Below are 16,431 nucleotides of genomic sequence, written 5' to 3'. Positions count from 1 at the left end.
TAACTAGGTTTGCAAAACAAACGTTTTTCCATTTATGCCCTCAAATCTACCCATTTTTAGCCACAAATCCGTACATCGTCGTTTCAAGTGCGCTAATCTAATAACCAAATGGTAGAGTCTTCGAGCTGACGGTGGTTCAGTTACATTGTCCCTGTCAGATATAATCCCGGAGTCAACGTCGTCACTTAAACTCGCTAAATAATGAAAAAACAATATTATAATAGGGCACGTCCTTGTCGTCTGCCCTAAGAGACCCAAATCAAAAGCTTTCGCCGCCCGTGATAAATAAACGCATCATAATATATCGATTGCGATGGCGTACACTTCCTAATACTCACTTAACCACAATACGAAAACACGCGCTTTGTGATACATTTGATGATCGTCAGTCGGTAATTAGCAATCGATAAAGTGGCCACCTAGGTCAGATATGATCATTAAAATGTTAACACCCTTTTTCTTTTATTCCAAAATGAACAAACAGCAGATAGAAGTATTTAAAATATAGCTTTCTGCCATTTTTTACCTCATGCTGTTAAGAAAAACAAACAAAATTGTTTTCTATTTTTTAGAAAACGGTGAATTTTTTAACGATATTTTCACGATACTTCATCAATAAAATAAAACTTATTTTTGGAAAATTGCATATTTTGAAGATTTCTACATATTTCGCAACAATCTGGAAAATGCCTTGTTGAAGAAGTATCTATAGGAATTGAATTACCGTTATAGCATATGCCATGATTCAAGTTAATTTAAATCCAAAATAATTCCTAACAAAATCGGTAATTTCTGTTTATTCAAGCAGGATATGACATGCGTATACATATCGACAGTGCTATAAATAGTCTCATTCCATTTATATTATCCATAAAACTGGCTGAAGTTAGCTACCTGGCTACATAATAATATTTTGAACATGTGGCGAAAGAAAAATTTCGAAAGTAAATATTGAGACTTGTGTAGAAAACAAAGAGCTTCAAGTGGAAGATGCAGATCTCTAAGGAGTTTCAATGAATGAACAAATATATAAACTAAGAGAGAAGCTTTCTCGAATCCAAATATAATTAACAGGTGGAAACAGTCACAATAGGCGATTCTTTCCAACATTTCATGGTAATTGTAGGCACCGATTCTCCGACGCTTACCACAGAAAAAATCCTGAGCGACTCGTATATAATTTAACATTAACTAATGGAAATTTACTACGAAAATCAAGGCTATATATTGTAATTCCTGCATACAAAATAAAACAACACATTTTTTCACTCACATCTCACTCATTGAATAACGACTCATAAATAACTCATCTGTCTCTCTCATTCTTAATAATTTATTAGGTTTCGAACCCTTGGGTTGTTGTACTGACTAATACGGAAGTATTTGGTAGGCTAACATATCCCGTAACAACCTTTTTGAAGCTGTTATTGCCCTGGAGCATATGTATAACAACAGTTAGATTATACTTGTCACTTTGTAAATTCATTTTTATGAGCACGTAGAGCGTTATGTAAACTGAATAAAAAAAGGTTTATATTCACTAGCATTTTGAGTACGGTAATTGTTATATATTGAAATTCTTTAATCATGTCGGGGGTATATGTACGTATGAATTAAACATGATCATGCACGGTTTAATCATGGAGTCTATTTTCAAGAAATTTTATGTGATATAATGAATTGTAAAAAGTAAAATGATATTACAAAGTTTTTCCATATTATTTTATCGTTTCCATTTATTCAAGTCAATGGGAAGAAATTTACACTCTTTTGAGATAAGTTGGTTGAAATAAGTTAATAAGTAACAAGGTATGACTCTATTGAATTTCCGACGTTAAACCGCGTAAGAATCATAGAGGATAGTCACGTTTAAACCTGCGCCGTAAAATACGAAAGATTGCGCAACACCTATTTGCTTCCAACATGATTGTGAATAATCAAATGCATAATTAACAAGGCGTGACGCATGACAACTTCGTCAAAGTTAAATTAATACAGCAAAAATGACCCAACCCTTTTTACGTGACTAGACCTCTCTGTGTTTCTCTAATTTTCCTGACGATTTCCAGAACGCCATAGCGGTTACGCCGAAATAACATTTATCGTAACTCGTAAGTCACAATAGGCCAAAACGTTCGTAACATCGTATTATGGAACAATACATGGGAGCCAAAAAACAACAAATTGTGCACAAACAATATCATTCATCGAACTTGAGCATTGTCTATAGAGCAATTCTCATTATACCCAACGTCGCGTTGATACACTAAGTACAAATACAAAAAATGATCTCCTATTATTGCTAGCTAAATTCGTAGTCACTAGGGGCGCACATTTAGACAAATCAATCTTTAAAACCACGACTGCCACGATCAGGTGTGATCGATATTTCCAAGCAAACGGGTTCCCAGATTCAAGGTCTTTGTTAAAAATATTGTGGACAATAGACGCTCGTTATCATGAATTATTTTGTTTGTATATCGCCGATACAACAGAATTATGAATGCGGCTTTAGGATCTGCCAAACCTTTTGTTACATTTATATTATAATAGATTGACTGATGTTTTTATTACGTGTGATCTTACGTAAAAGCGCTTTTGAAATGTTGTGAAACATATGGATGAGCCCGTCAGGGTTCCTAAAAATCGCAATTTTCAGAGAAGTCCTGACTGAAAAACAGGATCTAATTTTAAAGACGCGCGATTTCTTGAAAATGTTCTAAGGTTATTCTTCAATGAACCAATAATCATAATTGCCGATAATCCGATTGGTGAATTTCATTGTAACTATATTTTATTATGCCTCCGTGATTATATGTGAGTGCGTGGCGTGCGAGCGTGTTTTAATTAATTTAATACTTTTGAGTGAGAAACACGTACCACTTGTCTTGACAACATCTTTCCATCTAAAATCTGTACGTTTAAACATTACTAAGGTTTTGTTTGCTCCTTTGAAATCGTAATCAGTTTTATTTATTTTGTTTTTGTCAATTATTTTATCGTCCGTTGTACTGAATATGTTGCCGAAATATTGTACATTTTAATATACAAACAATCACTTCCCTCATGCTGATTTTATTCGTCGTTTAGAATCTGGAAAACGGGAAAATTGAAAATAATATTCCACTCATTGTTTATTAAAATATCACAGACTTGAATGAGCTTAAACAGATAGATATATCATATCTGCTAAACCGACTTAATGTGGCTTGTTCGTATTTGATTTAGTCGCTTGGTTCATGGTCAATGGAAACGCCTTAAAAAGATATAGTACTAAATACACCTCTCCGACATTGAGAAAATTAGCTATATCAGAAAGCGAATGAAAACTGGGTACTCCCGAAGTATGCGCACCAAGATGTCGCCATAACCTGAACCCTAATCCGGTACACAACCGGAGTTCAGGTTGTGCACCATCTTGGTGAGCATACTCCAGGAAACTTCAGGAAACAGGTCCGAAAACTGTGATGTTTCGGCCTTTAGAAAAAAAGTTACTGGTTGGTGCAAACCTGCTTAGCCCATGCTTTTATAACGCTACCGTACATCGGTAATTATGATTTTCCTGCCACAACTAGCCAAGAAGTCGTCGCCAGACGAGCAGTAATAGCTGGAAATATATACCACAAAATATGCGATATGTGGATCAACAACAGTTATGATTATGTATCTAACCGAGTTTTTACGTCAATGATTTAGAACAATCTTGGCCAATGTTAAATTTAAGGATTTTACACTGAGATACATTTCAATCCATACAATCCTTTGATGTGTTAATTTTAGAATCAAATCCCACTGGCTTAACAACGTCATAATTATTTACGTCAAAATTGTAAAAAGTCTGGCATATCTTGAAATTGTATATATCGTCAATCCCTGTCTGCTTCTGTGTGATGGGTGTTGGCAAGAAGTGGGGAAAAGTCAGTAGCTAACCAATCCCTAAGAGAGAACCATGGAGTGTGGGGGCGACAAAATTATATGGGATAGTATGGGAGAAATGCATTCGACTTTATCAATTGTCAATGTTGCATAGCGAAGCACACAAGTAGTACATATTTCCACATTCGATACAATAAACATTCATGAAAATTCAATTTAGGAGAATTATTGTCTAAAAAAGCTTAAATTATGTACTGAGATATAAGGTTTTTCAGGGTTGGGTTTCAAGCATAAAATATCAAACTGAGCATTAGGTAAGCATTTGATATCAGAAAATACTTGAATAAACACGTTTCAAAAATTGAATCGAGAAGTCAAATTACTATATCGAATGTATTCAAATTTCATACTATCTCTATATCTCTACTAAAACAATAATATACAACTTTAGTTGAATATCCGGTAGTATGCCAGACTATGAAAATCATGGAAATTAATACCTTTATTAGAGTTCTTTTAAAAAAGCAACATCAGCCACATGTAGCTAAACAATTTATGTAGCTAATCTATTTATTTATACAATATAGGTAGGTTGGTAGTGTATCAGTATAGAGCGATTGCTTGAATTTCTTCAAAATAAATCCACCACAATGACATTCAACTACAATTTTTGTATCCGACCTAAGTTATTATCATATCTTCAAATAGATGTTGACATAGCTGAAGGCGCTTAACTCTCGATGTACCATTATGAATTCTCCTAACCAAACTATTTTATAATATTTATCTTTGAAGTGACAAGTCTGGACAGGCAAGTAATGAAGACAATAGGACATAGGCATGAGGACTCCATTGTAGCAATCGAAGCACATCACCCACACTTAAATGCTGGAGTGTCACAGATTAAGCATTAAGCCTTTCATAATAAAGCAATCTTCAAATGGTAATACCATTGGAGCTATGCCCTTCAAATTAAAGAGTATACTCTGTCACTATTATGACATGAAAATGATAAATTTCAATCTATCAATTGCTTGGTGTTTCACAATTATAGATTTAATAGTTTTCATGCATAGAATATTTGCAATTTCAAACTGTGATATTTCAAGGTCATAATATGACCTTGCCTGTTATGATCTGGAATTTTAAACATCTTTAATAGTCAAGAATTCCAGCCCACTTCCAGAATACGGGATGTTTCTGTTATTTGATATATGAAAATGTTACATGATATTAGCTTATGCTTTTCATGAAATAATTTAATGTGTTGTACAATGCCTCCCGCCTCTAACACAAAGCAAACACAATAGGAAAGTGTTACGAGGTCCACGCGAGTAGATATGTAATATATACCAATACACGAATCATATTTCATCGGAAGGAAAAACAATAAAATAGTAGTGACATTATGACATATGACAAACAGTATCCTTTAGTAAAAAAATACTACTTGCATCTCCATATACAGAGTGATAATAACCTTACTATCATTGCCTGTTACTGAGATTATTGAACTGCGAACACAAAGCTTATTATTCAATAAATGATACAAAACATACCTGAACTGGTGCACTGTTAGAATGCCTCTCTTGACTGTCTAATTCCCTCACCCATGGAAATACTCCCCTCTTTCCGGCACTTGGATGTCGCCGTTGGTCACCATTTAAACCATCTTGACCATTGTCAATTAAATCCATGGAACTGTTGAACGAGCTGTTTATGGAACTACTGATATGGGATAATGAGCTTTGACTCGAACTTCCACTGGGTGGAACGTGAATCCAGTTAATATCTGCAGCTTGAGGGGAAGATAATTGTCCAAAACTTGTTGGTGATATTGCATACTCTATCAGCATGTTATCCTTCAATTTTGGCAGTTTCTTACGTATTAAACGTGCTTGGACAGCGGACATCACTCCTGTGGCATCATCATGGTTTATTTCAAGCTGGTCAATCGCACTTGTTAAAATTTTTGAATTCGGTCCGCAAAGATCAGCAATAACAGAAATGCATTCAATAGTTGCATGACGCACTTTCGGTTTTGGATCAATCAACATAGGAGCCAACATAGCACAGATTTTTTCCATTTCTGCATCACTCCTTTTGTGCTTCCAAGTAAGTAAAGAAGCTATAACCAAATTGATAGTTTCTTCCCTTATTTTAGCTTGCTTATGTTGTAACTTACTCCAAAAATGATCAAGAACAGTGGCAGAATCAGTAACATTTTGTAAATTGATTAGCACCCGTACACATTCCCCTCTGATGACATCTTTACTTCCAATTCTACGAGAAGCTGCCGTAGCAATGAGTTTTGCATATGGTCTAATATCATGACCAAGTTTAGCAACAATCACGCTCAAAGTTTGCAGGGCGCTGCATGATACTCGATAATTGTTATCTTCAATAACAGGTTGCATAAGACTTATCACTGGTATCATGTGTTTCCTCAGTGGAGTTGTGTCTCTTAAATTTTCTAACGTGACTTTCAGGTCTTCAACAGCCTGATATCTTGTTTTATTATCTGTGCTAGACAAGTTTTCGATAACACTTTTAGCAATGAAGCCAAATTCATAATGCAGAGAGATTTGCTGCAACATTTCAGGAGATCTTGCAGGGGTTAAATAGTTTGGCCTCACTTTATAGCCTTTTCCCAATGAGTTTTTCATGCTAGAAGAGTCAAAATACCCACTTTTGCCAAAATCGGTCATATTTTTAGAAGAATAATCAATTGATTCAGGCTTGTTGAATGAAAGAAGACTAGGATGAGTTACCTCTCCATTGGGGTATGACTCCGTATTCAGTATTGAAGGAGTTGACCGGTTGCTTGATAAAGTACTTGTGTCCATTATCATCGTCATTTCATTATACAAGGATTGCAGAGGGGATGGAAGATCATTGATATATGAAGAAAATCTTGCAGTGCCGACAAACTTCTTAACTTGTGACAATGTTTTCATTACTTTGCTACTGTCAGATTCATTTTCATTTAGGTTTTGCACTAAAGCAATAACTATTTCAAAGAAGTCTTCATTTTTAAACTCAGGGAAAAGTAATGTTGGAAATGTGTGAATAATTTGCTTTCGCGTTTTATCATCTTTGTGTTTTATTCCTTGTTCAGCTATAACTTTAAGTATCGGATAAACATCAGCAGAGTGTTTCATGCATATATGAAGAGTTTGAACAGATTCTTTTTGTAATGCAAGACAATTTCCAATATTTGCAACCATATTTGGTATAACATAATTCATACATCTCTCTCGATCCGACAAAAGTTGGGGAATAATTTTGGCAATCAGCTTTGTACAATCAATTCTGATATTGATATTGCTGTCGCACAAAGTTTCTGCAAGTCCACGGAAGAGAGATAGTTTATTTTGAAAAATTAGTTGGCTATTGTTCTCTCTCAGTTGAGCTTCCAAGTACCTCAAAGCCCTACCCCGCTCTTCCTCTACTTCGAGTGACTGAATGATAGAACCCTCATCAATCATTAAAAAATCTTCCATTATCTTCCCGCCTCTTGAATTGCTGCTTTTCCCATTTCCGCTACTAGAGCGGACATCGTCATGATAGTCAGAGTTATTGCTGCCAGTTCCAAATGACATGGAAATGGTGCTACCGTATTTGGCAACTTTTCCAGCCATTCCATCCAGGATATTAACAGAGAAACTTCGACTGGTGCCAAACCAATCGGAGCCTATCAAACATTATATTCATATAAATAGAGTTCCAAAATAAAGCATAAGGCACTAGCAAAAGTAAATATACTGATGTCATAAAAATCATAGATGTTATAATCGGATTAAAAAAGTTTTAACTTTGCTCAACAACAATTATCATAGTAGTCAAATGCACAATCTATATTTTGTTTAACTATTTCATTTTTCCTCATGTCTTGTTTTGCATCAGTATAGTCAAATAAAATATTGAAACAGTATGGTTTGAACTTTGACTAATGTATAAAGTAATATCTGAATCTAGCATAATAGTTTCTTATAATTCCTTGCTTCAAGTAACAATGCCAGGAAGGTCAGCATTGGCGTACCGTTGCTGAGCAATACGATCACGCTTGCCATTAGACCTCTGATTACCTTGCATGGGATTAAGAGATATTTACATGCAAGAGGTTCACCATACAGCCATTTGATTGAGCAGAACGGATACTGCGTTTAACTATGAAAACCATACCATATCCAACTTGCATATTCTCCCTAATACTGTAATAGCCAGATAGCACTGTAGCAATAACCTATCGCAGTGCAGTAACGCTACCTGACCCGACCACACGAGAGTAGCTCTACTGCTACCGGTACTACAATTTACAGACTTTAGGACTTAACAACTAGGTCAGAAGGTCCTACTGTCAGACTGTCCTAGAAGTCTCAAGTCAAGTTTATTTTTTCCAATATACAATTATACAAAATATACATGCACTCTGAAGTTGAATTTTTAATTGTTCAATGTATACATGTAACTGCAGTCCCCATAGCCAATGCCATCTTATTCTCAAAAACTCAAATACAGGCCTACGAACGGAAGCATGAAAACTCATCTATCGCTTACATAAAATGGAAACTATGTACTTATTTCACGCTTCAGCGATCGGTTACCTTCACGGTCGTTGCACATATACATCCTGACATTAAACATCACCATCAAAATAAACGAAACACTCAAAAACCTGAAAATGGTATTTAAACTAGATAGTTCCCCGTCTACCATTAGGTACCATTCGCTGCAGTAGCCATTACATATACAGTTATTTAAATGAAAGAATGTCCAAACAAAGTCTTAAAACCAAGTCTAATGTGGTGAAAAAGTTCTTGTGTTTTTTACATATTGCTACTCGCTTGTGACTTCTCGTGGCGAAATTTCAGATACACCATCCTGTAGTAGTGTACCTACTGTATAATAGCATATAATTCTTAATCTTAACCACAATGTGGCCAATGACGATACCACGCGAAAACATCTTTTTATACAATACTTCAACTCACCACCATTTGTCAACATGCAACAACGAATTCTTCAAGAAAAGAGGGATATAAATCATATTTAATAATTTACGAAGTGAGACAAAATTCATCAAAAATTCAACAGATCCGGTGGTGTTTTGCATGATAATTATTTTTTGTATCCTTCATAGCTTATTCCATTTTCGCTTAATTTTTTTACGTAAACATTAGAATGCATTCCATTACTCACCAAATCTTGCAATATCATAGTATTGTTCTCCGTGCACATCGTTTTCAGCCAGGGTAGCTTTGACACAAGTGTTGTTTTCCCTACTAACGGTCGTCCACGACCACGAATCTCTGGGAAAGTTACCGAAGAATTCCGCTCGGACAGCATTTTAGGACGAAAAATTGCTTTGTTGGTGATGTCGATTTTGTTACATATTGTAAGCATTTCAGTTCTGGTAAATTGCAACTCAAACGGTACTTGCGTAAAACAGTAATTTAATCTATTAAAATATACCACAGATATTATTCCGTTCGTACGCTACAGATAAAATTTCAAATGACGACACAATGCACTATCAACACACTTATCATTTACTGCTGTTCAAGAACGATCTAACCATCGTAGTAATTTCCCTAAGCCCTAATTCGAGTCGACAAATAAGATAGGATAAGATTTTTCAGACTTTATAAATGGTTTTGGAAATTGATTCCCCACGAACGACTCGTGCAACAAATCATCAGATATTAATAGTAAATCTCTTTGGAAATTAATACACATATATGTATATATATATTTAATTATATTGAAGGCTTGATACGAATACTTTTAGAGCACGTCTGTGGCCTTACATTACTGCCTATATCGTTCTAATCCAGTCTACTCGGAATTATCACCCATCATTCAGGCACGAGTATTGTTCAAGCGGAAACTGTTCCCACCTAGGCACAACTACCGTAAATATTCTGAACAGCCATATATAAACATCGTATCTCACTATGTACACCATGCCCACTTACCAACTATAGAAATAGATGAAGAGCTGTGATTGATTTATGCTGCGGACAATTAAACGCTCGAATCTGTTTCGATGTAGACTAACTGGAATCGCTAATTACTAGCTTGAATTTCATAGCGACAAAAGCAAACATTTACACCTGATGATGTGGGCTCCAAACTTTAGCCTAGTTAATTACCGGTATTTACCTTTGCAATCTTCATAAATTAAGTGAAAAACGACCAACTGCCAACATACAAAAGTCGCTATGTTGCTACCAAAAGACAAGTGGTTTTTCGAAAATGATTTCATGCTACAAGATTTCTGAATGAAGCATGCCTTCGGGCACCAATGTTGTAGTTTACGTAGGCATACCGATCCGGACAATGGCAACGCAGTATTTCGACCAGTATTGGAAATGGATTAAAGTGGCACTAACTTATTACTATATAAAATACGTATTAACAAGTTTTTTCTTGCGGTTACTTATTTACATGAAATATCATGTCGGACAATGTACTTTTGGGGTTGGGTCGCAGTTCACGACACTCATGTCTATAGTTTCCACGGTTTGATCTAAAAGGATAGGTGTTTGCTTTTTAAAGGAATTAAAATAAATTCGACTGGTCTAATGGTAAAGTTCGCAGACTAAACTAAAGTAAACTGAGCGTGATGGGCTACACCGCTATACGATCAAAGGTTTTATTAGAAAAGAATGGGCCAAGATTGGTATATTATAAGAGTTAAATTCATAAAATTATACAAAGCGATTTGCGCCTTTTCTCTTAACAATTCTTCTTATGAGCACACCTTATCAAAAAATATTGAGTAAATAATACAAATTTCAGGATATTGTTAAAATATTCCCAATTCAGTATATATGGTGCAGAATAGTTTTTTGCATTTCAGAGAAAAATCGATTTTTTATTTAAAACGTATAAAATTAGGATACGCCCAACTACGTTTGCATTTCGGAAATAGATAGCAAGTGTAAGGGTTAGTTGTCCATTTGTATTCCTAATAATGTGGATCAATTAAGTAAGGTTTTGATTGAATTATGGTAAAACATTATCAATTTGATGACACGTGCTTATTCAAATACAATTCGCCAAACCAGGTCCTACTTTGATGCCCTGCGACTTCCCATTCTCAAAAAAACTTACTGCGACTACGAGGATTTTTAGTGCATAGTCTTGCTTGGACACACAGTATTAGTGCCATGAACTACTGTTTGTGGGGTGTTTTCCCTACACCGAACACAGAAATATACTGTATACTGACAATAACATTTTTGAAGTTAAAGAGCCCATGTCTTAGATTTTGAGTTATTTACTTAAGACGTTATAGACTGTTGAATACTTTATGCATTACTTGTGATTTGCGACACAGTTATTTCCTGTCGTCAAATTAACTACGCCATTCAGCAAATCTGAAGCGAGCGATCTTAGCCTATAGGCAACACCTAACCTTGGAATTTTTATGAGTGAAAACGAATGTAGCAATAGCAAAAGGCAATACGGGACCAGGGGTCTTATTTTTTGCACATTGAGTTGAGACAAACGTGCTGCATATGCATTAACTCTTCCCGAACTAAGCTCCAATCACAAGCCGAATGAGGGAAATGTGTTTAGGACTGTATAAATTTCAATCATAGATGTTAATGCAAGTTCCTCTCAAGCAGTTGAAGTTATATAGATCATTCTATGTACAGATTGAAATTTTAAGGTTTCATCTTAGCAAGATGATAAGCAAGATCTTATTGCATGCTCATGTTACCTCAGGCGAACCTTCGCATAGGCTTCTCAGTTCATCCGCTAATGATCCAATCACATCACTTCGAACTACTTCCGTTGGGCTGATATTTGGCGAATCGATGAAGAAGTCCCGTATTTCATCTAGTCTTGACAAAAAAGGACGCCACCATTGTTGATTCCGCCTTAATCCAGGCTGAGGTGAATTTGGAAGAGTCCGTGCGTAACCTTTGACGATGTTCGGCTGACAGAAAAAATACCAAGTCATGCTGATAAGACCAATATAAATAAAATTTCGGATCGGAAAATATGTATTATTATTCATCATTTTAATTGTACTTTTCACACAAGTGGGCAAATAGTCAAAATAAATTTTTTTTTCAATATGCATCGTGTAGATTTTTCGGTACTCCCGAAGTATGTGAACCAAGATGGCGGATACCGGAACGTAGTATGTGTACTAGGTTAGGGTTAGGCCATAATTCCAGATACATACACATACAGAAGTCACTTGGCTAGTCCCCGAACTCGTAATAGAACCGAAATAGGGAAAATTGGAATAAAATTCTATGAATTTGTATGGAACTACATTTGGGAACATCATTTCAAATGTGGTTTGCAGTGGCAACAAGTATTCCTGCAAAGTATCCAATCCTACGGGTTCCATAATGAAAAGCATATAATTCATCAGACAACGACGTAGCGTTGTGCATAATCAAACAAGGCAGACGCGTGGGAGACAGTACATGTGACAAGAAGCATTGATTGATAATGTTTGATCGCGTATAACGCAATATTCGCGCTTTAAATAAGTGTGTTCGTCTCTATTAGATTCTTTTTCAACAGCAATGCCATACCAATTAAAGAGGCGTATTGTTATTAATATTGATATCATGGTTTTCAAATATTGATATAAAACATGAGTGTAGGCTACCTTTTTCATTTCCCTGTAGCGAGGTATGGTAGAATTTAATCCTCGTCCTGATTTTGAAATTATGGTTTGCGGAGAAATCAGTCTTGAATTTCGATTGGCAGTTTTTGCTTGGTAATTCAACCATCCTTCCGTTTTAGATGAATCTTCATGAATATGATCTTTTCGTCGCGTTGGACGAGGAAGAGTCCTTATTCGGGGTAATTCCAATAGACCGGACTGTAGCAGCAAACAAAAGTATAATATATTATAGTTTCACACCACCCGTGTTCAACGTTCTTGTATCGGTCAAGTGGAATAAAAATCTGAAACCATTTAAAATTATTCAGATACAACGAATTCATGGATGCACATACATAGAACGAAATATAAACAACTTTCTGGCCAAATTGAGTTAACTATTGGGCGATATATACAGTACAGGCATAATATATATTATAATTCCTATTTTTCAATGCGTTAAAAGAATAGCACCTTTCATCAGTACTGTATAGTTTAGGCAACGAGTCATTAATATTTCATCAAGTGAGTGTCTACAATATACATTGCATAGATATAGTAATACTATACCGAACAATTTGTATCCTGTATTTACCTGCACTACGGGTTTCCGTGACGGTGTTGTGGCATTATCAGAATCGTCAATCCTACAATTTCTTCCTCGCTTTGGTATTCTGCATTACAGTATGTATTATAAAGATAATGAAAATAACGATATCATAAAAAAAAACATTTACGCCAAACTACTTACTTGGACGGTTGTGTTGGACTTCGAACCGGTATTCGACTTATTTTCTTCTTTGATATTGCGTTAGTATTTGCTGTTTTAGTGTCCATTTTCGCGTCTGAGTTAAATCGATCCTGAGTTTGATTGATTTCGGACTGAATTTGGTTAAAGATGCTACGGTCGTTATTGCTTAGCTTCGTAGGTAGGGTTCTATAATTTTGCTCATGTGTGAGTAACATACCCCCGGGATCACGTCTCATTTCGTACGAACTTTCATACAATGACTTTTCGTAGTCTTCAAAAGTACTGTAATTTGAATCTTCAAACGGGACTGTTTCTAGAGCCGATTTCAAATAGTTTACTTCATCCTCTTCGCTAGGTACAGAGCGCTCGGCAACGGGGCTTTTCATATTGTATGGTATTTCCTCTTCCTGTTTATCCGCCGTATCGTCTATTGAAGCATCATTCAAGCCCAAATAATCCCGTATTACTTGACGAGTACAGGACGACCATGCCGGAGACCCAGGTGATGGCTGCGTATGTATATATACCGGCTTCGGTGATGCACAAACTAAAAATAAATATTTTATGATAGAGTATGTATATGATATATAGATATAAAGGCTAAAGGATAATTCAATATATATAACAAAAAGTTGTTCATGAAATAATATGATCTAGTTTGATACGGAAAACGCACCTAACACCTACATTTAATCTACGTCGCATTCTCTTTTCTGTGGCTACATACGTAAAACAAGCTACGAAATCGTTAGGGTAAACCTGACTTTTTGAGAGCTATTTGCCACCAAATAAACTTTCAACAATAAGCATTTCCCTACACATTTCTTTTGTCTGTTTCTAGCAAATTCATTTTAAAACTAACTTTATGACTATCTGCTATCTTTTAGTCTCATTTAAATCAGCTATTTTACTTTTGCCGACGCTTTTCTGTCGATTTCTTCCCAGATGCGCAATTATGAATTATGCAAATATGCACCAAAAAGCAGATTATACGGCATGTGTTGAAACATGTAAAATGTCGGTACTGGAATACACATGCTTCATGTGAGATTCATTCATAAGTACTGTATGAGTGGAATTTTAATGAAGTGTAATTCAATCTCCAAACAGTCTGTCAAATTAGTTGTTGGTGCAGTCGACGTTATTATAATGACCGAATTCAAACGAGAGTAATCAATATGATTGGTGTAAAATTGGCAAACAAGTTGCCACATTTTGCATATTTCGAAAAGCCTCTTTCATCATTTTATTTATATATATATCATATTCTTAAAGATATTGTGGTTCTGAATCATTTGGGATAAGCTCATCAAAAAAGTATTTTCTAAACTGCGTTCAATTTGCCAAATTATTTAATTCGTCTATGGTCGAGTTGAAATTTCAACACGAAAAGTTTTTTTGTGGCAACTTATGGAATGGGATACGAATTCCGAAGACTTTCTTGCCCGAGTTGACGCGAACATCGTCTAACGCCAATATCGCCTGCCGACAGTTTTAAAGCTTTTGAATCTTGTGTTAGTTTTTATATTTTTTTTCGAGTGAGTTCTTGCGCGTTGTTTTGACAAATATTCAATTAAATCAATTTATGAATAAGGCAAACAACCGCGCGTTGTCAGAAAACTGCGCCTTTGCGCTTGGTTCAACTGTAACCAGTGGTTCGCAGGACTGCACGCAAGAATAATACTTACAAATCAAGATGATTACAGCACTTGTATATTGTGAAAAAGCTTCTAATTAAATTAGTATCAAGCCACATGCAGCAAAAATTGAAACAAACATAAATTAGGCCCGCTTTCTCATAAATACAAAGCGAAGTATAAATTCATGTTACGTTTAGGCTAGGTAACGGGCTTCCAAAATTTGCATTCTACAGTATTGTTCTCTGAAATTACCCTACGCGTAAACAAAAGCTGGAACCAAAACTTGTATCTTACTTGTTGGTTGTTGATTCGTTGATCCAGATGACTTTGCTACGGTAACAGTGAGTTGCAGTTGATCCGGTGACAATCCACTGTAATCCCCATTCAATAAGTAACAATCGTCCACGGTACAAGATGTAAATTCTGATAAGTCCGTAAATATTTCTAAATCATCATCGTCTAGCGAACTTGCTTCCCAGTCAACTGAGTTTTGACTAACAGACAATGACCCAGTATTATTGTTGTTGTTGTTTATATTATACTCGTTTCTAATCAATCTTTCGCTTTCTGTTTCTATTGTTTGATCGGCACAAGTAGCTTCTGCGGTCATATAATCATCTTCAGCTTTGGACGGTTTGGAAACTACCAACAGCTTGGCGAAACTGGCTTTGTTTTCGTCAGTCCCGGTACCAAGCATACCGGTAGACTGAGTATTTTCGTGTTCTGAAGCTTCAATATCGTCGTTACCATTTTCCTGAATTGGACTAATTTGCCGGTGTATTTGCACATTCTCGGAATAATAGTCTACATTGTTGTTATTCTGGTTTGAATTTATGGAATTTATTTTCTGGCAACAATCGCTTTCTTTGTTCAGTACACTTCCCCGCCGATTCAACCTCACAGAGCCGTTAGTACGAGGTGCATGTGGTGGTTTCGCGGCTAAACCGATTTCGAAAGACGTCCGTAATTTCATCTTTTGTGATCTTAAATATATTAGTAGTTAGATTAAATTCTACGATCTTTTTTCTAACTAACTTCAAAAGTAAATTGCATCCACGAAGACGAGAACTCTCAGTTCCGTCGACGGTCTACGAAAATTCTGATAGAATATTGCAGTTACGTTCATTCGTCATCCCTGTCAAATACTGACAAATTGTGTCTTACAATTTATTCGATAAGCGCGAAAAGTCAATGGGATGAAATTATGCATGCATAATGCATCAAATTAATCAAGCGTTATCACTATACGGAGGCATTAATGATACGGTGACAAGGCTAGGTTATTGATAGTAGGCTATGTAATCGATTTTGATGATTAATTCTCGATTTTTATGCAAGCTCTAGTATGGAATCAATCCTAGCTTATATCTTCAATTACGTGTGGCATACTTTGTTGCTGACGACGTGATGTAAGCAACGATGAATTTCAAAAAAATCATAATATTTTACTCAGGCTGGGGTATATATATTTTCGGTATCGGTGTGTGAGAACGAAGAGCAGTGACGTATGGCCGATTTTATTTTGA

The 16,431-nt window shown here is 35.7% G+C and overlaps 1 protein-coding gene across 5 annotated transcripts in view; it reads right to left on the bottom strand.

Annotated features, from left to right (window-relative positions):
- The window catches only part of LOC120331339 (TOG array regulator of axonemal microtubules protein 1-like), a 46,998-nt gene extending 30,904 nt beyond the window's left edge, over nt 1-16,094 (bottom strand). For 3 of the 5 annotated variants that reach the window (XM_078113609.1, XM_078113610.1, XM_078113612.1), the window contains exon 1: nt 5,436-7,641. In XM_078113609.1, the coding sequence (XP_077969735.1) occupies nt 5,436-7,517 (2,082 nt within the window). In that variant the 5' untranslated portion in view covers nt 7,518-7,641. Of the gene's footprint in view, nt 1-5,435; nt 7,642-9,078; nt 9,347-11,608; nt 11,828-12,517; nt 12,734-13,109; nt 13,189-13,265; nt 13,813-15,199 lie in introns of those variants that run through there. The other 2 variants (XM_039398414.2, XM_078113613.1) reach the window with 2 other exon arrangements.
- Between the last annotated feature and the right edge of the window lie 337 nt (nt 16,095-16,431).

This window comes from Styela clava, chromosome 6 (genome assembly GCF_964204865.1).
Source record: "Styela clava chromosome 6, kaStyClav1.hap1.2, whole genome shotgun sequence".
Taxonomy (NCBI): domain Eukaryota; kingdom Metazoa; phylum Chordata; class Ascidiacea; order Stolidobranchia; family Styelidae; genus Styela; species Styela clava.
This window is presented reverse-complemented; position numbering and strand designations above follow the sequence as displayed.